Here is a 25,797-nt window from a genome sequence, read left to right as displayed (position 1 = left end):
TTGAAATTACAGGTGTGAGCCACTGTACCCAGCCTACGTCACATTTAAATGTAGGTTTTTAGAGTGAATATTTTAAGAATAAATAAATTTAATGCTAGGTATATTTTCTTTATTTGCTTCTTCTTAACATATTCTCGCATTCTGAGATTTTCTAGAGAGACATTGCTTTGTCTTGTAAGTTTAAATCACCTTAGATTATTCCTGGGATTTTTGTACTGATCTTCAATGTTCTAATCTTTCCATTTTTCTCCTAAAATACAGAATCAGAAAAATAATCCTGAATTAAAATAAAATTATGAAAAAATGATTAGATTCTATGTTCATGGGACATTAGAGCCATACCTCATTTATTCATCAAAGTATTGCCTGTCCATATTCCAAATCAAGCAAGAGGATTAATGAGCTAGAAACACTTGTCTCGCCGGGCGCGGTGGCTCACGCTTGTAATCCCAGCACTTTGGGAGGCCGAGGCGGGCGGATCACGAGGTCAGGAGATCGAGACCACGGTGAAACCCCGTCTCTACTAAAAATACAAAAAATTAGCCGGGCGTGGTGGCGGGCGCCTGTAGTCCCAGCTACTCGGAGAGGCTGAGGCAGGAGAATGGCGTGAACCCGGGAGGCGGAGCTTGCAGTGAGCCGAGATTGCGCCACTGCACTCCAGCCTGGGTGACAGAGCGAGACTCCGTCTCAAAAAAAAAAAAAAAAAAAAAAGAAACACTTGTCTTGTCTCATTCACTGGGGGATGTAATACTGTCATTCTTACCTACAGACGCCAGATTCCTCAAGGTTTCCTGCATCACTTCTCTGTAGAGATTCTTCTGGGAAGGATCCAGCAAAGACTACCCCTCCTGGGTAAAGTTCACAGCCACATCCTCGAAAGCCACCGAGTCCTGAAACATCCCACATGTATAGACGAGGATAGGTGAGACTGACAGCACTGGGGGTCTATACCTTCTTCCTAAGAAGTTCCCATGATGCTATGGACTCCAAACATTTATTCTATTTCTTGGTCATCTGACCCATTACTCTCTGTCTACACTTACTTTCTTCTATAAAGCAATTCTGATGCTGGAACAGAACTAAGCAATAAACGAACAGCAGAATAGAAAAATGTGTCTTTTCATGGAATCCAGGGAGAAAGGTACACTGCCTGGGCTGCTCTTAATGTCTGTTTGTAGCACCTGTCATAACACAGTCCTCTAAATTCACATGCAGAAAAATGTTAACATTAGCAGTCCTGAGGCTATATATCCTTGAAAATGCCTGTTCACAAAGTTTAACCACTGAAGATACCTGGAAGGGGGATTTTATTCTGATTGAAGCAGCAGACAACAAAAGCAAAAAAACTGGATTTTGCAAAGGGTTCAACCAACCCAACTGATAAGAGAGGCAGAACTATCTAAATAAAAAACTCATGAATAGAAATTCTGTGGGCCGGGCGTGGTGGCTTATGCCTGTAATCCCAGCACTTTGGGAGGCCGAGGCGGGCGGATCACGAGGTCAAGAGATAGAGACCATCCTGGCTAACATGGTGAAACCCCGTCTCTACTAATAATACAAAAAATTAGCCAGGCGAGGTGGCGGGCGCCTGTAGTCCCAGCTACGCAGGAGGCTGAGGCAGGAGAATAGCATGAACCCTGGGGGGCGGAGCCTGCAGTGAGCCGAGATCACGCCACTGCACTCTAGCCTGGGCAACAGCGAGACTCCGTCTCAAAAAAAAAAAAAAAAAAGAAATTTTGTGAAAAACAGTACTGTGGGCCAGGAGTAGTGGCTCATGCCTGTAATCCCAGCACTTTGGAAGCCTGAGGCAGGAGGATCACTTGAGGTCAGGAGTTTGAGACCAACCTCAACATGGAGAAACCCCATCTCTACTAAAAATACAAAATTAGCCGGGCGTGGTGGTGCATGCCTGTAATCCCAGGTACTCGGGAGGCTGAGGCAGGAGAATTGCTTTAACCTGGCAGGCAGAGGTTGCGGTGAGCTGAGATCGCGCAAGTGCACTCCAGCCTAGGTAACAAAAGCGAAACTGCGTCTCAAAAAAAAAAAAAAAACAGTACTGTGGTAGGAATACTTAAATTGTAATTGATGAAATGCTGAAGGCTGAATGGAGACAAGGTTCAGGGATAAAAACTCCAGTGCACCCACTCTTAATAAAAAGGTAAATATTTATCAAAATTTAAAAGTTCTGTCTATGAGGGGACACCATAAACAGATGGAAAAGGCACCCCATGACACTGGAGCAAATATTGGCAAGTCATATATCTGGAAAAGTCTCAATATTCAGAAAATATAATGAATTCTTAAATTCAACTAAAAAGAAAAGAAAAATCAAGGCCAGGCGCGGTGGCTCATGCCTGTAATCCTAGCACTTTGGGAGGCTGAGGTGGGTGGATCACCTGAGGTCAGGAGTTCAAGACCAGCCTGGCCAACATGGTGAAACCCCACCTCTACTAAAAATACAAAAAATTAGCCAGGCATGGTGGCGGGCGCCTGTAATCCTAGCTACTCGGGAGGCTGGGGCTGGAGAATTGCTTGAAGCCGGGAGGCGGAGGATGCAGTGAGCATAGATCGCGCCATTGCCCTCCAGCCTGGGTGACAACAGCGAGACTTTATCTCAAAAAAAAAAAAAGAAAAAAGAAAAATCAAACACCTCAAATATAAAGTTTGGAAAAAACGTTGAGAAATTGGAACCCATGTGCTCTGACCAAAGGATTGCAAAATGGCTCAATCTCTATGGAAAACAGTATGGTGCTGCCTGAAAAACTAGTAAAAAAAAATTTTCTTCCAGCAACCCATTTCTGGGTCTATTTATATTCAATTCATATAAATTGAAAGTTGGATCTTTGAAGAGATATTTGAAAACCACTGTTCACAATAGCCAAGAGATGGATCAATCCAAATGTCCACTGATGGCTAAATGGATAAAGAAAATGTGGTATGCATATACTTACAATGGGATAGTATTTAGTCTTACAAAATAACATTCTGTCCCATGCTACAACAAGCATGAAAATTCAGGATTCGGCTGGACGCAGTGGCTCACGCCTGTAATCCCAGCACTTTGGGAGGCCAAGGCAGGGTGGATCATGAGGTCAGGAGTTCAAGACCAGCCTGGCCAAGATGGTGAAACCCCGTCTCTACTAAAAATACAAAAATTAGCCGGGCATGGTGGCGGGTGCCTGGAATCCCAGCTACTTGGGAGGCTGAGGCAGAGAACAGGTTGAACCCAGGAGGCAGAGGTTGCAGTGAGCCGAGATAACGCCACTGCATTCCAGCCTGGGCGAGAGAGTGAGACTCCATCTCAAACAAACAAACAAACAAACAAACAAAAAAAATTCAGGATTCTATACTGATTGCAAAAGGCCAGTCAGAAAAATACAGTATTATTGATCTTAGACGAGTCATATAGATTTGCCAAACTAACTCAACAGTACATGTAAAATTCCTAAAGCCAATAAATGTTAATATTTTTTACAATAATAAATTATTGTACCAAGTAAAAAAAAAACCTAATTGATTGAAAGATAGGGAAAGTATCTGAATGACATTCCTGCAAGATATATGAAAAGGGCCAAGAAGCTCATGAAAAGGTCAGTGGACTAGGAGTCATCAGGCACAAGGATTTATATAATGTAGTTTTTAGTGGTTATTGAGTGCTTTCCTCTCATGAATAGTATTCATAAAGTCATACATTTTTAACCCATTTCCCATTTAGAAAAAAAAAGTGCAGCTTGCTGCCAGCATTCATTTAATTTTACATAAGCATACTCTTTAAAGCTGAAGCAAATCTGATTGATTTTCAGTGTGAAAATAAAATTTCTAAACAAAACTTGTTTCTAATCCTAATGTAACAAAAACATATATGATGTTACATTAGGATTAGAGACAAGAGTATTCTCGGGGCACATGGAAAATGGGTTGAATACACCCACTACTTATTGCTTTGTGGAAAAAAATGGTAAACAATTAAAATACTGCGACAGTTTCACATGTATCATGGGGGACACATGATTGATAATGATGTCCAGTGGAGAGGGGAAATGAGGGAGTGTTTTGGAATGTGGGGAGGAAACCAGAAATGTAAGGATTTATCATCAGCCCTAGCAAGAACTAGGCTGGGAGGATCTCAAGGACTCCTTCCTTGACCATACTTCAGTGAGGCTCCTCAGAGCCCGCTTCCTGACTAGCTTTTGTGTTTGTCCTGCAGAGCCCAGTTGTAGCTAAATCCTAATAAGGGAATTCAGAGAGAATCCCCCCAACTTGATACCTAATCAAGCTGTTTCCCTCACCTATGATAATGTATTAATATTCTCTTCCCCAACTCTTGACACCTCACCAAGTTCCATCCTCTGCGGTACCTTGCTCTTTAGATATAATTGTCTTGTTGATGCATTCAGGTTGAGTTCAATTTCTTTCCCATATTAAATTGTCCTATAATATATAGGCAAAAAATAAGGCTTTATTCAACACATATTGCAATTGTGCTGAATAAAACCTTCCTTGAAATTTTTACCAAGTTTTCAGTGTAATCTCTCTTTACAAGGAATAAAGACTTAGACTGGAGACCCTAATTCATATGTCTGCAACGCATTAGTGATAAGAAGTTCTCTTCCGGTGGGGAGGAAGATGGATTTCTTGAGAGTACCTCCTACTCAAACATCCGAAACACCAGGTCAGATTTCTCTCCTGATGACCACTTCTTGTTGTCACCCTATAAACTGGATGAGATTGGAGACTCTGGGTGCACCATTGCCAGAGAGGACTACAGGGTAGTCCTCTGCAGTAATGGGCCAGGATGCCTCAGAGTGCTGGCTACCAATTCATCCCCCATCCTATGTGAAGAAGAAGATGGACCAGATATTCAATATAGAAGTTTTTCTTCCATTTGGTGAATTATCTTATGAAATCCTTTCTTTTTTTGTTTTTAAGCATACAACAGCCAGTATTCCTAGGCATTTTCTATACATTTACTAACCAGGCCCAACCCTGCTTAGCTACAGAGAACAGATGTGTTCAGTGTGGCATGACCACACATGCTTCAATTTCTCTTTTTTTTTTTGAGACAGAGTCTCACTGTTGTCCAGGCTACAGTGCAGTTGGCGCAAACTCGGCTCACCACAACCTCCGCCTCCTGGGTTCAAGCAATTCTCCTACCTCAGCCTCCTGAGTAGCTGGGATTACAGGCATGCGCCACCATGACTGGCTAATTTTTGTATTTTTAGTAGAGACAGGGTTTCACCATGTTGGTCAGGCTAGTATCAAATTCCTGACCTCAGGTGATCTACCCACCTCGGCCTCCCAAAGTGCTAGGATTATAGGCATGAGCCACCGCACCTGGCCTAAAATACAAATTATTAATGAATGAAATTGTATCCTGACCTCCTGACCTCCCACTCTCACCTTCTTCCTAACCTTGTTTTCTCCTCTCCGTAAAAAAAAATTCCTTTTTGGGCTAACTTTGAGATGCTTACAGATCTTATACTTTGTCCGTTTTCCTTATTTCAATTCTCCTTTGGAATAAAGTCATTCCTGGCTGGGCACGATGGCTCACCCCTGTTAATTCCAGCACTTTGGGAGGCCAAGGTGGGTGGATCACCTGAGGTCAAGAGTTTGAGACCAGCCTGACCAACATGGTGAAACCCTGTCTCTACTAAAAATACAAAAATTAGCCGGGCGTGGTGCTGGGCGCCTGTAATCCCAGCTACTCAGGAGGCTGAGACAGGAGAATCCCTTGAACCCAGGAGGCAGAGGTTGCAGTGAGCCGAGATCATGCCACTGCATTCCAACCTGGGTGACAAAGCAAGACTTGGTCTCAAAAAAAAAGAATAAAAGAATAAAAAGAAAAGTCATTCCTTACCTAAATCCACATCTGTTTCATTAAAAATGTTTAGAAACAACCTTAGGACAACTAGCCTCAGAAGGGCATCGCTGACCCGCTGCATCTGCCTGTGGATCCTCAGTTTTCCAGGGCTCTGAGATTCTCTCAGCATAAAGGGCTCCTTCCATGGTCAGTGTGAGCAGCTGGGACACTGCAGGGGAGGCTCGCCAGCAAGAAACAAGTGAGCCTTCAATGACCTCTCTTTGCAGGCTTCTGATTGACCTTAGCTTGCAGTCACTGGGCTCAGGCCTGATTCAATGAGAAAATACCCAGTGTTTCAAGAATCTAGCAAAATCCCTCAAACTCAAGTTCAGGTTTACACATGGAAAGGAAATTATAAGGCATTTGCGTTTCGTACCACAAAATGGAAAGCAAAAGTATCTAATCCTTTCAGACAATACACACATTTGTGGAAGTCAATAATTCCAACCTGAAGCCATTAGAACTTTAAATTATTTTATTTTTTATTTTTCTGAGATGGAGTTTCGCTCTTGTTGCCCAGGCTGGAGTGCAGTGGCGCGTTCTTGGCTCACTACAACCTCCGCCTTCTGGTTTCAAGCAATTCTCCTGCCTCAGCCTCCTGAGTAGCTGGGATTACAGGCGCCCACCACCACGCCTGGCTAATTTTTGTATTTTTTTTTTAATAGAGACGGGGTTTCACCATGTTGGTCAGGCTGGTCTCGAACTCCTGACCTGATCCGCCAGTCTCGGCCTCCCAAGGTGCTGGGTTTACAGGCGTGAGCCACTGCGCCCAGCCTTTAACCATGTTTTTTGAATCCTTATTTTTATTTTTTGAGACAGTTTCTTGCTCTGTCGCCCAGGCTGAAGTGCAGTGGCATGATCATGCCTCACTGCAGCCTCCACCTCTCAGCTCAAGCAATCCTCCCACTTCAGCCTCCCTAGTGGCTGGGTACTACAGACATACCATCATGCCTGGCTATTTTTTTTTTTTTTTTTTTTGAGACGGAGTCTCGCTCTGTCGCCTAGGCTGGAGTGTAGTGGCGCGATCTCGGCTCACTGCAAGCTCCGCCTCCCGGGTTCACGCCATTCTCCTGCCTCAGCCTCTCCGAGTAGCTGGGACTACAGGCGCCCGCCACCACGCCCGGCTAATTTTTTTTGTATTTTTAGTAGAGACGGGGTTTCACCGTGGTCTCGATCTCCTGACCTCGTGATCCGCCTGCCTCGGCCTCCCAAAGTGCTGAGATTACAAGCGTGAGCCACCGCGCCCGGCCATGCCTGGCTATTTTTTAAGCAGTTTGTTAAGATGGGGTTCCACCATGTTACCCAGACTGGTCTCAAACTCCTGAGCTCAAACGATCCCGTAATCCCTTGCCCACCCACCTTGGCCTCCCAAAGTGCTAGGATGTAGGTGTGAAGCACTATGCCTGGCTATTTTTAAAATTAATTTTTAATTTTCTTTCTTTTTTTTTTTTTTTTTGAGACGGAGTCTCACTCTGTGGCCTAGGCTGGAGTGCAGTGGCGCCATCTTGGCTCACTGCAAGCTCCACCTCCCGGGTTCACGTCTCCTGCCTCAGCCTCCCTGATAGCTGGGACTACAGGTGCCCACCACCACGCCCGGCTAATTTTTTGTATTTTTTGTAGAGACGGAGTTCCACTGTGTGTGCCAGGATGGTCTCGATCTCCTTACCTCGTGATCCACCTGCCTCGGCCTCCCAAAGTGCTGGGATTACAGGCATGAGCCACCATGCCCGGCCTTTTTTTGTTGTTGTTGAGACAGAGTTTTGCTCTTGTTGCCCAAGCTGGAGTGCAATGGCATGGTCTCAACTCACTGCAACCTCCACCTCCCAGGTGCAAGCGATTCCCCTGCCTCAGCCTCCTGAGTAACTGGGATTATAAATGCACCACCACCACGTCTGGCTAATTTTTGTATTTTTAGTAGAGACGGGGTTTCACCATGTTAGCCAGGCTGGTCTCGAACTTCTGACCTCAGGTGATCGCCCGACCTGGCCTCCCAAAGCACTGGGATTACAGGCGTGAGCCATTGCGCCTAGCCTAATTTTCTTATTTTTGAGACAGGGTCTCACTCTGTCACCCTGACTGGAGTGCAGTGGTGTGATCACAGTTCGGTGCAGCCTTGACTGACTGGCCTCCAGGGAAATCTCATTATTATTATTATTTTACTTGAGAGGGAGTCTCACTATGTAGCCCAGGCTGGAATGCAGTGGCACGATCTCGGCTCACTGCAACCTCCACCTCCCGGGTTCAAGCGATTCTCCTGCCTCAGCCTCTGCAGTAGCTGGGACTACAGGAGCGCACCACCACATCCAGCTAATTTTCGTATGGAAATCTCATTATTTTTAAGTTGACAATATTATTTTATTACTATTTCCATGATAATGAAATCACTTTTGCAAAAACTATAACACTGAAAAAGTTATGGCAGTCGAAGAGATCTAGCCAACTGCTCCTCTTGCCTTTATCTTTCAAGCTGCCTTAATTATTCCTAGGCTTAGGCTGAGCTAACTTTAGAAGACATTTGGCCAGGCGTGGTGGCTCACACCTGTAATCTCAGCACTTTGGGAGGCCGAGATGGGCGAATCACGAGGTCAGGAGATCGAGACCACCCTGGCTAACACGGTGAAACCCCGTCTCTACTAAAAATACAAAAAATTAGCCGGGCGTGGTGGTGGGCGCCTGTAGTTCCAGCTACTCGGGAGGCTGAGGCAGGAGAATGGCGTGAACTCAGGAGGCGGAGCTTGCAGTGAGCTGAGATCGCACCACTGCGATCTGTCTGCCTGGGCGACAGAGGGAGACTCCGTTAAAAAAAAAAAAAAAAAAAAAGAAAAGAAAAAAAAGAAGACATTTATGTTATAGTTTAAATGATAATAGCTCTTCCTTAAACACTGCCTTCCAAAGTTAATGAAAAACCATGAGTCAGGGCGGGGGGAATACAGTGGGGAGCGATGAGGAGCCTGAATTTTGCTATGGTATAGACTGGTCCCAAGATACTTCTGCAGATAAGTGTCTTCGGGTTTTTTGCTTGTCTGACACCCATGGCTCCACTCAGGCCCACCAACCCTGCTCCTCTAGAAGCAGCTCAGCACTCAGGAGGATCATTTCCCACCACCTCTTCCCCAAATCTGCCTTTGAAAAACCCCTGGCCGAGTTCGGTGGCTCACGCCTGTAAACCCAGCACTTTGGGAGGCCGAGGTGAGCAGATTGCTTGAGCCCAGGAGTACAAGACCAGCCTGGGCAACATGGCAAAACCCCATCTCAACTAAAAATACAAAAATTAGCCGCCTTCGCCTGTAGTCCCAGCTATACGGGAGGGTGAGGCAGCACGATCACCTGAGCTACTGCTCAGGTGAGTCCAGGCTGCAGTGAGCCATGATCGTGCCATGCACTCCAACCTGGGCGACAGAGTGAGACCTTGTTTAAAAAACAATTTTTAGCCAGGCACGGTGTCTCACGCCTGTAATCCCAGCCCTTTGGGAGGCCGATGTGGGCAGATCACCTGAGGTCAGGAGTTCAGGACCACCTTGGCTAACACGGTGAAACCCCGTCTCTACTGAAAATACAAAAATCAGCAGGGCGTGGTGGTGCGCGCCTGTAACCCCAGCTACTAGGGAAGCTGAGGCAGGAGAATTGCTTAAATCCGGGAGGCAGAGGTTGCAGTGAGCCCAGATCGCGCCATTGCACTCCAGCCTGGGCAAAAAAGAGCGAGACTCTGTCTTAAAAAAAAAAAAATTATAGACCGGGTGCGGTGGCTCACGCCTGTAATCCCAGCACTTTGGGAGGCCGAGGCGGGCGGATCACGTGGTCAGGAGATCGAGACCATCCTGGCTAACACGGTGAAACCCCGTCTTTAATAAAAATACAAAAAATTAGCCAGGCGTGGTGGCGGGCGTCTGTAGTCCCAGCTACTCGGGAGGCTGAGGCAGGAGAATGGCATGAACCCGGGAGGCAGAGCTTGCAGTGAGCTGAGATTGCGCCACTGCACTCCAGCCTGGGCGACCAAAAAAAAAAAAAAAATTGTAAGAAAAAAATACTAAAGAAAAATCCCTAACTATAAGCCTTCGGGGAGACTGATTTGAGTGCTAACTCCGTCTCCGTCTTCAGCGTTGCGTGGTCCATCTCCCGTCAAACACTTTCTTTACTTCAATGCCCTGGTCTTTCTTTTTGCAGCACAGGCAGGAAGAACCCCTCAGGCGGTTACAACAACAGAGAATCTAGTACACACTGATCATGATGTGAACAAAAACATGACAGCAGTTGCCAAGCTCTACGCCACAGATAACAGGGAAAACATTTATCCACTGTCACAAGTTCTCCACGCTAGGCCAGGCGCAGTAGCTCACGCCTCTATTCCCAGCACGGGGCCTGTTTAAGTTTTAACAGGAGAAAGGCGGCACTGGGGGCCTCACAGCGCAGCTTCTCCCGCACGAGCCCCACACCCGAGGCGGGATTGCCCCCATGACCCTCCCGTGGCCCCCACGCAATATGGAGAGACTCCGGGCTGCGGGCGCGGAGCTGTCCAGAGAGGGCTCCCGGGCTGGGGCCGCAGTCGCCGCGCAGCGACGAGACAGGGCGGCCAGGGGTCCCGGCTGCCGACCCAGCCGCACCGGGCGGCCGAGTGGACCGAAGGCCCAGCTGCGCCATGGGGCTCGGGCCCCAGACCTCGGAGTCGCCGCGGGGAGGTCCGGGTCCCGGCACAGCCCGTTCCAGCCAGTTCCAACCAGCCTCCGCCTACCCGCCCCACGTCTCGGGACTCCCAGCGGGGGCTCACATTCACCATTTCCTGGCTTTCAGGTGACTACCACGTCCAAAGCAGTCACAACGCAGACGACAGGGCGACAGAAGTATGGCGGTGGCAACCGGTCCCTTTCAGAGCAGGAAAAACGGGGTGCTAACCTCATCCTGCGGGAGGAGCCAAAGACTGAAGCGAACGGCAATGCGACCCGTGGAAAAATAGTTGGCAGGGCCCCACCCCAGCGACTCTGATTGGGTGGAGCGCCAGGCCCCGCCCCCTGCATCCTGAGTGACAGCAGAAGTCCTGGGTAACAGGGCGAAGCCGAGCAGGACTGACCGCTTCAAGCCACAGTCCAAGGTCAAGTTCCCTCTCTGCGCCCTGCTCTTTGAAAATTTGCATTTCGGCCAAACTTGCTCTTCTTAATTACTAGAAGTGGCTCTGTCAATGGTCTGTCCCTGCTTCTTCGTCCTGTACAGTGTCATAAGTGTGTGCAGGGAGTTCCAGACTCCAAGTTTAATAGAGGTGAAAGCAATTAAAATATTTTATTCCAAAATATATTTATTTGGCAATTTCGAATGGCTGCAGCTTTGCCCTTGCACAACTGTCTTCTGCGGGGGGAAATTTGCGTCTATGGAGTATTTCCATTAGTGAAGCCATGGCCCCTCTCCCCTTTTCCCTTTCCCTGATCCGGGAGAAATTGAGAGTCTGACACATTTAAAAGTCTGGAAAGCCGGGCGCGGTGGCTCACACCTGTAATCCCAGCACTTTGGGAGGCCAAGGCGGGTGTATCACCTGTGGTTGGGAGTTCGAGACCACCCTGGCCAACATGGTGAAACCACATCTCTACTAAAATACAAAATATTAGCCGGTCATGGTGGCGGACGCCTGTAATCCTAGCTATTTGGGAGCCTGAGGCAGGAGAATCACTTGAACCTGGGAGGCGGAGGTTGCAGTGAGCCGAGATCATGCCACTGGACTCCAGCCTGGGCAACAAGAATGAAACTCCGTCACAAAACAAAAATAAAAACAAAAAAGTCTGGAAAGAGGCCAGGCAAGGTGGCTCGGGCCTGTAATACCAGCACTTTAGGAGGCCAGGGCAGGAGAATCACTTTGGCTCAAAAGTTGAGGGCTGCAGTGAGCTGTGATTGCACCAGTACACTCCAGCCTGGGCAACAGAGTGAGACCAAAAAACAAAAAAAGCAAGAAATTCTGTTTTTGTTCTTTGTTTTTCGAGATGGTGTCTTGCTCTGTTGCCCAGGCTGGAGTGCAGTGACGTGATCTCAGCTCACTGCAAGCTCCGCCTCCCGGGTTCACACCATTCTCCTGTCTCAGCCTCCCGAGTAGCTGGGACCACAGGCGCCCGCCACCATGCCTGGCTAATTTTTTGTACTTTTAGTAGAGATTGGGTTTCACCATGTTAGCCAGGATGGTCTTGATTTCCTGACCTCGTGATCCACCCGCCTCGGCCTCCCAAAGTGCTGGGATTACAGGCGTGAGCAACCTTGCCTGGCCAGAAATTCTTAAAAGAAGAATTTTGCATCTATTCTCTCTGTGGGAGCCTTCATCTATGCTGTGGGTGAGTAGCTACTATCTGGGCCAGTGGCGCAAGGGTAAAAGAATTTACCAAGACTGGCCGGGTGAGGTGGCTCACGCCTGTAATCCCAGCACTTTGGGAGACCGAGGCGGGCGGATCACGAGGTCAGGAAATCAAGACCATCCTGGCTAACACGGTGAAACCCCATGTCTACTAAAAATACAAAAATTAGCCAAGCTTGTTGGCGGGCGCCTGTAATCCCAACTACCCAGGAGGCTGAGGCAGGAGAATCGCTGGAACCTGGGAGGCAAAGCCTGCAGTGAGCCGAGATTGTGCCACTGCACTCCAGCCTGGGCAACAGAGCAAGACTCCATCTCAAAAAAAAAAAAGAGAGGCAGATTTATTAAGGAAAATATGAAAGTACCTTGCAAGAAGGCAACAGGCAGAACCAGCAGAAGGGAGCCGGCTGCAAAGAAACAAAGGTTTGCTAGAGATTTTATAGAATGCAACTTGGGAACTTGCATTGTTCTGTCAGCTGAAATGTTTGATAAATCGAGGTTTTTGATGGTAAGCAAGTGATTTGTGAGTTATGTACATTATTTGTTTAGGAGGGCTATTTGTTCTGGGCCATAAAGAAAGTGAGACCTATGGCCAGGCACGGTGGCTCCCGCCTGTAATCCCAGCACTTTGGGAGGCCAAGGCGGGCAGATCACCAAAAGTCAGGAGTTCAAGACCAGCTGGCCAACATGGTGAAACCCAGTCTCTACTAAAAAATACAGAAATTAGCCGGGCCTGGTGGCAGGTGCCTGTAATCCCAGCTACTCTGGAGGCTGAGGCAGGAGAATTACTTGAACCTGGGAGGCGGAGGTTGCAGTGAGCGAGATGCTGAGATTGAGTGACTGCACTCCAGCCTGGGTGACAAAGTGAGATTCCATCTCAAAAAAAAAAAATGTTTTTCTGGACTTTGAAAAACAAAAGAATTAGCAATATTTTAAACAAAAAGCTATAAAAAGATTATTTTAGTCTTCCCTTAGTTGTCCATGTAATAAACATCTGTTCTGCTCAATATTTATGAACACATTAGTACTCTACAGGAGTCTTACAGTTTTAAAATTCTTTTTTTTTTTTTTTTCTGAAACGGAGTTGCTCTGTCGCCCAGGCTGGAGTGCAGTGGCGCAATCTCGGCTCACTGCAAGCTCCGCCTCCCGGGTTCACGCCATTCTCCTGCCTCAGCCTCTCTGAGTAGCTGGGACTACAGGCAACCACCACCACGCCCGGCTAATTTTTTGTATTTTTAGTAGAGACGGGGTTTCACCGTGGTCTCGATCTCCTGACCTTGTGATTCCCCCGCCTCGGCCTCCCAAAGTGCTGGGATTACAAGCATGAGCCACCGCACCCGGCCTCAGTTTTAAAATTATTTTTATTTTTTTGTTTCTCGTCCACTCAGGATTTTTTTTTTTTATTTCTTATTTTTATTTTTATTTATTTTATTTTTTTATTTTTTTAAGTTTTTAAACTTTTTATTTGCATATTAAAAAAATTGTGCATTCCAATAATTAAAATCATTTGAACAAAAAAAAATGGCACTCTGATTAAACTGCATTACAGCCTGCAGGACACCTTGGGCCAGCTTGGTTTTACTCTAGATTTCACTGTCGTCCCACCCCACTTCTTCCACCCCACTTCTTCCTTCACCAACATGCAAGTTCTTTCCTTCCCTGCCAGCCAGACAGATGGGAGAGGCAGGCGCGGCCTTCGTTGTCAGTAGTTCTTTGATGTGAAAGGGGCAGCACAGTCATTTAAACTTGATCCAACCTCTTTGCATCTTGCAAAGTTAAACAGCTAAAAGAAGTAAAATAAGAAGGCAATGCTTGTGGAATGTACAGTGCATATTGGCCGCGCTCGCCTCATTACGATTCGCCTGCTTGCTTCTCCTGTTCAATCGTTTCTTTGGAAGGCAGTGGATTTTTCTCTTGCGTCTCTGTCTTCTTCAGTTTCGACTTATCGAATTTCTCGATCTCAGCCATATCGGGTTTGTCAGACATGGTTGCGGAGAAAAAGCGGAGCGAGACGCGCGAGTACGAGCGAAGACTGGTCTGTGCAGTGGCCACCACCGAGTTGTCTATTTTTATTTTTTTGAGGCAGAGTCTCGCTCTGTCGCCCAGGCTGGAGTCCAGTGGCGCGATCTTGGCTCACTGCAAGCTCCGCCTCCTGGGTTCACGCCATTCTCCTACCTCAGCCTCCTGAGTAGCTGGGACCACAGGCGCCCGCCACCACGCCCGACTGATTTTTTTGTATTTTTAGTAGAGACGGGGTTTCACCGTGTTAGCAGTGAAGATGGTCTAGATCTCCTCTGCCTCCTGGGTTCAAGCAATTCTCCTGCCACAGCCTCCTGAGTAGCTGGGATTACAGGTATGTACCACCACACCCAGCTAATTTTTTGTATTTTTAGTAGAGATGGGGTTTCACCATGTTGGCCAGGCTGGTCTTGAACCCCTGAGCTCATGATCCACCCACCTCCTCCTCCCAAAGTGCTGGGATTACAGCACTTTGAGCCACTGCACCTGGCCAAGAACATCCATTATTAAGGTCTGGTCATTTCTGTGACATACAATAATTTAACATAAAAATTATAAATATTACTGATACTTTATTAATGTTAAACCCAATTCATTTTTTTTTTAATTGGAGACGGAGTATCCCTCTATTGCCCAGGCTGGATTGTGGTGGTGCAATCTCAGCTCAGCTGCAACCTCCACCTCACTGCCTCAGCCTCCCGAGTAGCTAGGACTACAGGCACATGCAGCCACGCCTGGCTAATTTTTTTGTATTTTTAGTAGAGACGGGGTTTCACCGTGTTGCCCAGGCTGGTTTTGAATTCCTGACCTCAGGTGATCTGGCGGCCTCGGCCTCCCCAAAGTGCTAGGATTACAGGCATGAGCCACCGCTCCTGGCCTGAGACTTTACTTCTCTAATAAACTTGCTTTCACTTTACTCTAAGGACTCACCCTGAGTTCTTTCATGAGAACCAAGAACTTTCTCTCGGAGTCTGAATTAGGACCCCTTTCTGGTAATGTAGCAGGACAAACTGCAGACAAAACCCCTCAGACACCGAGTTAAAGAAGGAAGCGGTTTATTGGGCCGGAAGCATCGGCAAGACTCCTGTCTCAAGAGCCGAGCTCCCCGAGTGAGCAATTCCTGTCCCTTTTAAGGGCTCACAACTCTAAGGGGGTCCGCTTGAGAGGGTCGTGATCGATTCAGCAAGCAGGGGGTACGTGACTGGGGGCTACATGCCCTCCCAAAGTGTTGGGATTAGAGACAAGAGTCAGGGTGCCTGGACACATTTTCTTCATATATACAAATTACACTATGACCCTAGTGACCCTACGCATATCAAAACCAAAGCACTGTCCAGAAAATGGCCCCAGGCTCCAGACAGGCAAACCCAGAAAGGATAGAACCCCCAGGGGATCTGCACTAAAGTTTCCAGCTTTCCAGGCCTCTGCACCTTCTCAGAATCCACACCTGTTCTGCAGCTGCCTCTGCTCAGCTGGATGCCACCTGCAGGGGAGGGAGAGCTGCCTGGGAAGCCCTCAGGGGAGCTCCATTTTCTTCCCTTTGCAGGCTCCAGGCTGGACTCAGCGTGGTCACTGGCCTCAGGCTCTGCTGCCCCCTGCAGGTTATTCACCTGCATTTCACCTCCATGATCAGACAAAAAGATCTTCAATCTGATCTTTTAAAAACAAGAAACCGGCTGAGCGTGGTGGCTGACGCCTGTAATCCCAGCACTTTGGGAGGCCGAGACGGGCGGATCACGAGGTCAGGAGACCGAGACCATCCTGGCTAACATGGTGAAAGTCCGTCTCTACTAAAAATACAAAAAAAAAATTAGCCGGGCACAGTGGCGGGCACCTGTAGTCCCAGCTACTCAGGAGGCTGAGGCAGGAGAATGGCATGAACCCGGGAGGTGGAGCTTGCAGTTAGCCAAGATCGCGCCACTGCACTCCAGCCTGGGCAACAGAGCAAGACTCCGTCTCAAAAAACAAACAAACAAAGAAACAAAAACAAGAAACCAACAGAGTCCCTGCTTTCCTCCTGTGTGTGTATGTAAAGCAAAGAAGGAAAATTCTAAGAAAATGTAAATGCATTAAAAGACTTCTAGGCTGGGCATGGTGGCTTGCATCCATAATTCTATCGATTTGGGAGGCTGAGGCCAGAGGATCACTTGAACCCAGGAGTTCAAGAAATGCCTGGACAGAATAGTGAGCCCACATCTGTATTAATTAAAAAAAATTTCCAGATCATGGTGGTGGAGGCAATGGCCACTGAGGAACCCATGGTCTGGACACAATGGCACTGGCTGGACGCAATGTGGGGGCAGAAAGAAAGCAAAGACGGGGAGTAGGGTGGGTGAGACCCTGAGGGGAGGGATAGCACACATTTTTCAGAGAAAAAGAGGATGCCAGCACTGTTTTGCCTGACTCTTTGGGCAGCCTGTAATAAAGCTGTGGGCGAGGCCGGGTGTAGTGGCTCACGCCTGTAATGCCAGCACTTTGGGAGGCCAAGGCAGGCAGATCACCTAAGGTCGGGAGTTCAAGACCAGCCTGACCAACATGGAGAAACCCCGTTTCTACTAAAAATACAAAAATTAGCCAGGCATGATGGCGTGTGCCTGTAATCCCAGATACTTGGGAGGCTGCGGCAGGAGAATTGCTTGAACTCAGAAGGCAGAGGTTGCGGTGAGCCGAGATTGGGCCATTGCACTCCAGCCTGGGCAACAAGAGCAAAACTCCGTCTCAGAAAAAAAAAGCTGTGGAGGAATCATGTCTGGGAGACTCACCCATGATGTTTGTGTCACATGAAGGGAGAAGACTCCAAGGGGGAGTTTCTACTCTTACTTCAACCATTGTATTTAATTCTTTTTCTAGAGAGGACACGCTCATGCCATGATTTGTATTTCTTTAGCAATACCATTAAAAACCTAGGCCGGGCGCGGTGGCTCACGCCTGGAATCCCAGCACTTTGGGCTGCCCAGGTGGGCAGATCACTTGAGGCCAGGAGTTGAAGGCCAGCATGGTGAAACCCTGTCTCTACTAAAAATACAAAAATTAGCCAGGTGTGGTGGCGCATGCCTGTAATCTCAGTTACTCAAGAGGCTGAGTGAGGCACAAGAATTGCTTGAACCAGAGAGGTGGAGGTTGCAGTGAGCCAAGATCGCGCCACTGCACTCCAGCCTGGGCGACAGAGCAAGACTCCATCTCAAAAAAAAAAAGCAAGCAACCCTTCTTTCCCAGTCCGTCTGCATCTCGTTATTGGGCACAGAGAATAAGCAGCCCAATCCTCGGTTTGGTCTGGGAACAAGGGTGCAAGGAGTGCAAGTAGGGTTCAGGCCAAGACCAAAATGAGAGGAGGAAACGTGACCTGCAGAGGGTTTGGGGTTGTGAAAATGAGTCATTCAAAATCTGAGCAAGAAAGAACTGAGCCCATTTCTTTGAAGTGTGTGTTTTCCAGAATGGCCATTCCCTGCTTTTCACTTTTATAAACTCACAACTGAATTCTGATCCTTTGCACAATGTGAGGCTGACAGGGTACACACCCACACACCCACCTCCCACTGACTAAGCTTCCCTAGCCCCCTTCGTTCTCCTCCTGGGCTGCGCACCCCTCCCAACGCCCTCCCCTCCCCTCCCGTCCCTTCCTCTCCCCTCTCCTTCCCTCCCTTCCCCTTCCCTTCCTTTTTTCCTTCCTTTCTTTTCTTTCTGATGGAGTCTCGTTCTGTCGCCCAGGATGAAGTACAGTGGTGCCATTTTGGCTCACTGCAACCTCCGCCTCCCAGGTTCAAGCAATTCGCCTGGCTAATTTTTTGGTTTGTTTTTTTTTTGTATATATATATATATTTGGACGGAATTTCACTCTTGCTGCCTAGGCTGGAGTGCAGTGGCACGATCTCGGCTCACCACAACCTCTGCCTCCTGGGTTCAAGCAATTCTCCTTCCTCAGCCCCCCAAGTAGCTGGGACTACAGGCGCATACCACCATGCCTGGCTAATTTTTTGCATTTTTAGTAGAGACAAGGTTTCACTATGTTGGCCAGGCTGCTGGTCTCGAACTCCCGACCTCGTGATCTGCCTGCCTTGGCCTCCCAAAGTGCTGGGATTACAGGCGTCAGCCACCGCGCCCGGCCATAATTTTTTTGTATTTTTAATAGAGACGGGGTTTCACCATGTTGCCCTGGCTGGTCTCTGGCTCCTGACCTCAAGTGATCTGCCCACCTTGGCCTCCCAAAGTGCTGGGATTACAGGCGTGAGCCACCGCACCCAGCCTGTTTTTCCTTATGTCATACATAACACACAGGAGGAGGCCGGGCGCGGTGGCTCACGCCTGTAATCCCAGCACTTTGGGAGGCCGAGGCGGGCGGATCAAGATGTCAGGAGATCGAGACCATCCTGGCTAACACGGTGAAACCCTGTCTCTACTAAAAATACAAAAAAATTAGCCGGGCGTGGTGGCGGGCGCCTGTAGTCCCAGCTACTCGGGAGACTGAGGCAGGAGAATGGCTTGAACCCGGAAGGAGGAGCTTGCAGTGAGCCGAGATCATGCCACTGCACTCCAGCCTGGGCGACAGAGCGAGACTCGTCTCAAACAAACAAACAAACAAACAAAACAAAACGAAAAAACACCGCAGGAGGAAAGCAGAAACTCTGCTGGTGTCTTATTCACATACTGGGATTGAGGGTGTTTGTCTCTGGGGACTGATCAATGGGGTGAAAAGCGGCTGAATAACCTGCAGGGGGCAGCAGAGCCCGAGGCCAATGACTCTCCGCCGAGGCCAGTCTGGAGTTTGCAAAACCAGGGAAAGGGAGCTCCCCTGGGGGCTTCCCCGGGAGCCCGCCCTCCCTCGAAGGTGGCCTCCAGCTCCAGAAGGAGTGTGGATTCTGGGAAGTTGCAGAGCCCTGGAAAGCAGGAGACCCACGTGCAGATGCGCTCGGGGGTTCTGTCCTATCTGGGGTTGTACCTCTGAAGCCTGGAGCTATTTTCTGGGCAGTGTTTTGGTTTTGGCACGCACAGGGTCACTGGGGACAGATTGTAATTGATACATATGAAGCAAATCGGTGAAGGTCAGCCTCAGAGAACAAGTCGTTTGGGTTGTGTTATGAACAAAGGGTTTATAAAGTTGACTTTATTTAAGTCAGAATGTCAGGGGTGTTTGAAGCAGAGTGAATCCATCTTGAATAGGGGCTGGGTAAAATAAGGGTGAGACCTACTGGGCTGCATTCCCAGGTGATTAGGCATTCTTAGTCACAGGATGAGCTAGGAGGTCGGCAGGACTGGTATCACAAGATACAGGTCATAAAGACCCCACTGATAAAACAGAATGCGGTAAAGAAACCAGCCAAAGCCCACCAAAACCAAGATGGTGACGAAAGTGACCTCTGCCACCCTGGGCAACACAGTGATACCCCATCTCTACAAAAAATACAAAAATTAGCTGGTTGTGGTGGCCTGTGCCTGTAGTCTCAGCTACTCAGGGGGCTGAGCTGGGAGGATTGCTTGAGCCTGGGAGGCAGGGGCTGCAGGAAGGCAGAGAGGCTGCAGCGAGTTATGATTGTGCTGCTGCATTCCAGCCCGGGCGAGGGAGTGAGACTCTGTCTCAAAAAAAAAAAAAAAAGAGGCCGGGCGCGGTGGCTCACGCTTGTAATCCCAGCACTTTGGGAGGCCGAGGCGGGCGGATCACGAGGTCAGGAGATCGAGACCACGGTGAAACCCCGTCTCTACTAAAAATACAAAAAATTAGCCGGGCGTGGTGGCGGGCGCCTGTAGTCCCAGCTACTTGGAGAGGCTGAGTCAGGAGAATGGCGTGAACCCAGGAGGTGGAGCTTGCAGTGAGCAGAGATCACGCCACTGCACTCCAGCCTGGGTGACAGAGCGAGACTCCGTCTCAAAAAAAAAAAAAAAAAAAAAAAAAAAGAAAAGAAAGTGACCTCATGTGGTCCTCACTGCTTATTATACGCTAATTATAATGCATTAACATGCTAACAGGCACTCCCACAAGCGCCATGACAGTTTACAAATATCATGGCAATATCCAGACGTTACCCTATGTGGTATAACAAGAGGTAGGAAACCTCAGTTCTGGGAATTGCCTGCCCCTTTCCCAGAACACTCATGAATAATCCACCCCTTGTTTAGCACATAATCAGGAAATAACTGTAAGTCTACTTTGTCAAGCAGACCATGCTGCTGCTCTGCCTATGGAGTAGCCATTCTTTTGTTTCTTTACTTCTCTAATAAACTTGCTTTTACTTTATGGACTCACCCTGAATTTGTTCTTACATGAGGTCCAAGAACTCTCTTTCGGGGTCTGGATTGGTACCCCTTTCTGGTAATAAGATTAAACTGACTCCAGGTGAGAGTTTCCCACTAATGAAAATGAAGGTGTGGAGAGGAGGGAGATTTTCCACACTGTGAGGAGGAGATGGGTTTTTGTGAGGAAACCTTGGCCATACCTCATCCCGATTCCGGCCCCACTGCAGGATATCTGTCTCTCCCTCCTGGAGCAGTTATGCTTGGCCTGGTTCCCCTCCTGCCCTGAGACAAGGGGATGGCTTTGTGGGGGTGATAGACTCTTGGTGTCCTAAAGGTTTGCTGAAAACTAATTGATCTGAGGCAGATTAATTAATAGAAAAGAAGGCATGCAAATGTATTTAACATGTATACATGGGAACCTTCAGAATGAAGACCCACCCAGCTATAAAACAGAGAAGATTATATATCGACCTGAGGTCAGTAAATTAGGTTTAGTTGCAAGACAGCTTAGTAGAGTGAGAAAGGAAGAGGCTTGGCTAGAGGTGGACTGTTATGTAGAAGATGTTTCCCCCAGAGAATAGACTTTTTTCCTTTTTTTTTTTTTTTTTTTTTTTTTTTTTTTTTTTTTTTTTTTTTTTTTGAGACGGAGTCTCGCTCTGTCGCCCAGGCTGGAGTGCAGTGGCGCAATCTCGGCTCACTGCAAGCTCCGCCTCCCGGGTTCACGCCATTCTCCTGCCTCAGCCTCTCCGAGTAGCTGGGACTACAGGCGCCCGCCACCACGCCCGGCTAATTTTTTGTACTTTTAGTAGAGACGGGGTTTCACCGTGGTCTCGATCTCCTGACCTCATGATCCGCCCGCCTCGGCCTCCCAAAGTGCTGGGATTACAAGCGTGAGCCACCGCGCCCGGCCGACTTTTTTCCTTTTTATGAGACAAGGTCTCACTCTGTCACCTAGGCTCGAGTATAATGGTGCAATCTCTGCTCAGTGCAACCTCCGTCTTCTGGGTTCAAGCAATTCTCCTGCCTCAGCCCCCCAGGTAGCTGGGATCACAGATGTGTGCCACCAAACGCAGCTCATTTTTGTATTTTTAGTAGAGATGGGATTTCGTCATGTTGGTCAGGCTGGTCTCGAACTCCTGACCTCAAGTGATCCACTCACCTCGGCCTCCCAAAGTGCTGGGATTACAGGCATGAGCCACCATGCCTGGCCCTAATCTATTTACTTATCTTTTTAGTAGAGACCTGGTTTCACTGTGCCCCAGCCACCTTTTTTTTTTTTTTTGAGACGGAGTCTTGCTCTGTTGCCCAGGCTGGAGTGCAGTGGTGCGATCTCGGCTCACTGCAAGCTCCACCTCCCGGGTTCACCCCATTCTCCTGCCTCAGCCTCCCTAGTAGCTGGGACTACAGGCACCCGCCACCACACCCGGCTAATTTTTTGTATTTCTTTTTTCTTTTTTTTTGAGACGGAGTCTTGCTCTGTCGCCCAGGCTGGAGTGCAGTGGCGCGATCTCGGCTCACTGCAAGCTCCGCCTCCCGGGTTCACGCCATTCTCCTGCCTCAGCCTCCCAAGTAGCTGGGACTACAGGTGCCCGCCACCACGCCCAGCTGATTTTTTGTATTTTTAGTAGAAACAGGGTTTCACCGTGTTAGCCAGGATGGTCTCGATCTCCTGACCTCGTGATCCGCCAGCCTCAGTCTCCCAAAGTGCTGGGATTACAGGCGTGAGCCACTGCGCCCGGCCCGTGCCTGGCCACTTTAAAAAATTTTAAATAATAAAGGCAGGGATCGGCCGGGCGAGGTGGCTCAGGCCTGTAATACCAGCACTTTAGGAGGCCGAGGCGGGCGTATCACCTGAGGTCGTGAGTTCGAGACCAGCCTGACCAACATGGAGGAACCCCGTCTCTACTAAAAATACAAAATTAGCCGGGCGTGGTGGCGCATGTCTGTAATCCCAGCTACTTGGGAGGCTGGGGCAGGAGAATGGCATGAACCCGGGAGGCGGAGGTTGCAGTGAGCCAAGATCTTGCCACTGCGCTCCAGCCTGGACGACAGAGTGAGACTCTGTCTAAAAAAAAAAAACACACCGGGATCTCGCTGTGTTGTTGATGCTGGCCTCAAACTCCTTGTTTCAAGGGATCCTTCCGCCTCAGTTTGCCAATGTGGTGGGATTATAGGCACGAGCCACCATGTGCTACCTCTTACATTTGGATCTCTCACATTTGGAGATTCTCTACAAATGTAAATTTCCCTTTCAAAAGACAGTTTTGCAAAGCCACCTTTTGTTTGCTGGCCAAGCAGCAGCCATTTCAAAATTGTCAAAGAAATATATTTTGGCAGGGCAATATCTTGGGGCAAAATATTTTAATGTCTTTCACCTTTTGTGGACACTGAATCTGGAATTCCCTGCACACTTGTGTCCCGTGCAGGATGAAGGAGCAGGGACAGCCCACGGAGTGAGGAAGACAAAAGTGCCCCTTCTAGCAGTTCGGAGCAAGTTTGGCCGAAGGTAAATATTCAAAGTAAAGGTGGGAGTGAGGGAGGGAGCTGACCTTGGAAAGTATGGCCAGAACCAGTCACTTTGGCTCTGCAGCGCCGGATTACCCAGGGCTTCTGCTGTCACTCAGGGAAGGGGGGCAGAGTCTAGACCCCTATCCAATCAGGGGCGCTAGGGCAGGGCCCTGCCACTGTCCTCCAGGGAAGGGGAGGTTACATTCCCGCTCTCTTCACTCCTAGGGCTGCTCGTGCTAGTTAAGTTCTGGGTCTTTCCTGCTCCGAGAGGGACCAGTTACTTCCGCCGTAGCTGCTGTTGCTCTGTCGACTGCACTGTGACCTGCACTGTTCGCGGGACCTTTAGAGAGGACGCCGGAATACCTGGAAGCCAGGAAATGGTGAGCATGCGGTGCTGGGGAGTCCCAAGGCGAAAGGAGGGGCTGGGTGGAACCGAGAGGAACCCGCTGTGGCGGGGCCCGGGCCCCCCTGCGGCGACTCGGGTCCAGACACAGTCCCCCTGGCGCAGCTCGGCCCTCGGTCCCCACGGCCGCTGGGTGGGGCTGGGCCGGCAGCCGGGACCCCGGGCGTCCTGTCCGGTCCCTGCGCGGCGACTGCGGCCCCGGCCCCGGCTCCCTCTCTGAGCAGCTCCGCGCACTTAACCCCGCGTCTCCCCAGATTGTGCGGGGACCACGGAAGGGTCATGGGGGGATCCCGCCTCGGGTGTGGGGTTCGTGTGGGAGGAGCTGTGGGCTGTGGGGTCCCCAGTTCCTTTTTTTCTCCAGTTAAAAATTAAACTGAGGCACTGTTAAAAAATGAGAGTTTATTTTAGCAAACAGCGATTAATGAATGAGAAACTCCCAGTCCTGGCTTGTGGTTTGGTAACGGAAAAACCCAAACCGTGTAGAATAAGTTTATTCTGAGCCGAATAGGAGAGACCTCGGCTGAGGGAAACACAACCCCACGAAGCCTGGAGTAAGCAATCCCGAGGCAGCTCCTGACAGTTTGGTTTTATTCATTTCAGGGAGACAGGAATTACAGGAAAATGATTAATCAGTCCCGGGAAGGTGTAAGTTCCTTTGGCCGAAAGGCAGGACACATGGAAGCGGGGTTAGAAGGCACAGGTGGGGGAGGAATTCTGTAGGTGGCAGTTGGTTGAGAGTGTGTAAAGCTTTGTCTAAAATTTGGAGGCTGTAGGAAGGAGGGCTGTTATCTGTCACGTTATTCCATGCTAGTCCTCGCTCCCTTCCCCAAAATACCTGTTTTTATCTTACCAGATTTTTATATTTTTGAGACGGAGTCTCGCTCTGTCTCCCCAAGCTGAAGTGCAGTGGCGCCATCTCGGCTCACTGCAACCTCCGCCTCCCGGGTTCAAGCGATTCTCTTGCCTCAGCCTACCGAGTAGCTGGGATTACAGGCGCCAGCCACCACGCCCGGCTAATTTTTGTATTTTTAGTAGAGACGGGTTTCACCATATTGGCGAGGCTGGTCTCGAACTCCTCCTTTGTGATCCGCCCACCTCGGCCTCCCAAGGTACTGGGATTACAGGCGTGAGCCACTGCGCCCGGCCAATTTTTGTATTTTTAGTAGAGACGGGATTTCATGATATTGGCCAGGCTGGTCTCGAACTCCTGACCGCGTGATCCACCCTCCTCGGCCTCCCAAAATGCTGGGATTACAGTGGAATACCCCATTGCACTCCAGCCATGATGAAAGAATGAGACTCTGTCTCAAAAAAAAAAAGTGAAGCTCCTTCTTATATAGGCAAAAAACAAAGAAATTTAATTATTGCAACAATTAGTACAACTAAATTAATTGTACAAATTAATTGTACAATTAACTTAATACAACTAATTAGTACAACTAAATTAATTATACAATTTAGTTAGTTACAGGGTTTTTTTTTTTTTTTTTTTTGAGGCGGAGTTTTGCTTTTGTTGCCGAGGCTGCAGTGCAATGGCGCAATCTCCGCTCACTGCAACCTCTGCCTCCCGGGTTCAAGCGATTCTCCTGTATCAGATTACAGGCGTGAGCCACCGCGCCCGGCCCAGGACTTTAAAATTTTCTTTGCAAGAGGTTTTAATTTCTTTTCTTTCTTTTTCTTTTTCTTTTTTTTTTTTTTGAGACGGAGTCTCGCTGTGTTGCCCAGGCTGGAGTGCAGTGGCGTGATCTCTGCTCACTGCAAGCTCCGCCTCCCGGGTTCACGCCATTCTCCTGCCTCAGCCTCCCAAGTAGCTGGGATTACAGGCGCCCGCCACCGCGCCCGGCTAATTTTTTTGTATTTTTTAGTAGAGGCGGGGTTTCACCATGTTAACCAGGATGGTCTCAATCTCCTGACCTCGTGATCCGCCCACCGTGGCCTCCCAAAGTGCTGGGATTACAGGCGTGAGCCACCGCGCCCGGCCGGTTTTCGTTTCTTTTCTTATTTAAAAAAGTGAATTTAACATTTCCAGCTTCAGAAGATGTGATGGCCATGAAGTCTTTGTGTGAGAAAAGAGGGAAGTTAGTCTATAACGAAATCAGTCCTTAAGAGAGAAGGGGTCTTTCATGACTTGCTTCAGTCATTTAAAATATTTTACAAAACAATATAGGTAAGAAAGAAAGCTAATCTGTAATCAGGGAATGGAAGGTTCCCTGGCTGGCTCTGTTACCACTGCCTGTCAGGTGTCTCAACCCCAGAATCTCATTCCTTTAAACCTCAAGATAATTTAGAGTTCCAGCAGCTTAAATTTTTGAATCACCTATTTTCACAGTCTGTACAGGTGAAACTTTTGGTTATGTAGTCAGAGATTAATTGACCTTGTGCCTGGTTAAGCCTAAATTTCATTTCCCTATAAATTAGTCATTAGTGATGTTGTTTCACATAAATTTCAGATTAGAA

At 48.6% G+C, this 25,797-nt stretch overlaps 3 protein-coding genes across 3 annotated transcripts in view; 2 read left to right on the top strand and 1 right to left on the bottom strand.

The window, feature by feature from the left end:
* The window catches only part of LOC129460190 (zinc finger protein 709-like), a 44,641-nt gene extending 34,002 nt beyond the window's left edge, over positions 1 to 10,639 (bottom strand). The window contains exons 1-2 of the mRNA XM_063616107.1: positions 10,632 to 10,639; positions 764 to 890 (exon numbers count right to left, since the gene is read on the bottom strand). The gene's annotated coding sequence lies outside the window, so the exon portion shown is untranslated. The remainder of the gene's footprint in view (positions 1 to 763; positions 891 to 10,631) is intronic.
* LOC134732294 (uncharacterized) lies at positions 10,118 to 22,891 on the top strand. The gene is made up of 2 exons (XM_063616129.1): positions 10,118 to 10,946; positions 22,856 to 22,891. The coding sequence occupies exon 1, from the start codon at positions 10,313 to 10,315 to the stop codon at positions 10,838 to 10,840; it is 528 nt and encodes a 175-aa protein (XP_063472199.1). The 5' UTR covers positions 10,118 to 10,312; the 3' UTR covers positions 10,841 to 10,946; positions 22,856 to 22,891.
* ZNF878 (zinc finger protein 878) overlaps positions 20,180 to 25,797 on the top strand; it is a 12,592-nt gene continuing 6,974 nt past the window's right edge. The window contains exons 1-3 of the mRNA XM_055237839.2: positions 20,180 to 20,227; positions 22,856 to 22,935; positions 23,125 to 23,317. Coding sequence (XP_055093814.1) covers positions 20,180 to 20,227; positions 22,856 to 22,935; positions 23,125 to 23,317 — 321 coding nt within the window. The remainder of the gene's footprint in view (positions 20,228 to 22,855; positions 22,936 to 23,124; positions 23,318 to 25,797) is intronic.

The sequence above is a fragment of the Symphalangus syndactylus genome, chromosome 13, assembly GCF_028878055.3.
Source record: "Symphalangus syndactylus isolate Jambi chromosome 13, NHGRI_mSymSyn1-v2.1_pri, whole genome shotgun sequence".
Lineage (NCBI taxonomy): Eukaryota > Metazoa > Chordata > Mammalia > Primates > Hylobatidae > Symphalangus > Symphalangus syndactylus.
The sequence above is the reverse complement of the archived record's forward strand: the minus strand, read 5'-3'. Positions and strand labels throughout refer to the sequence as shown.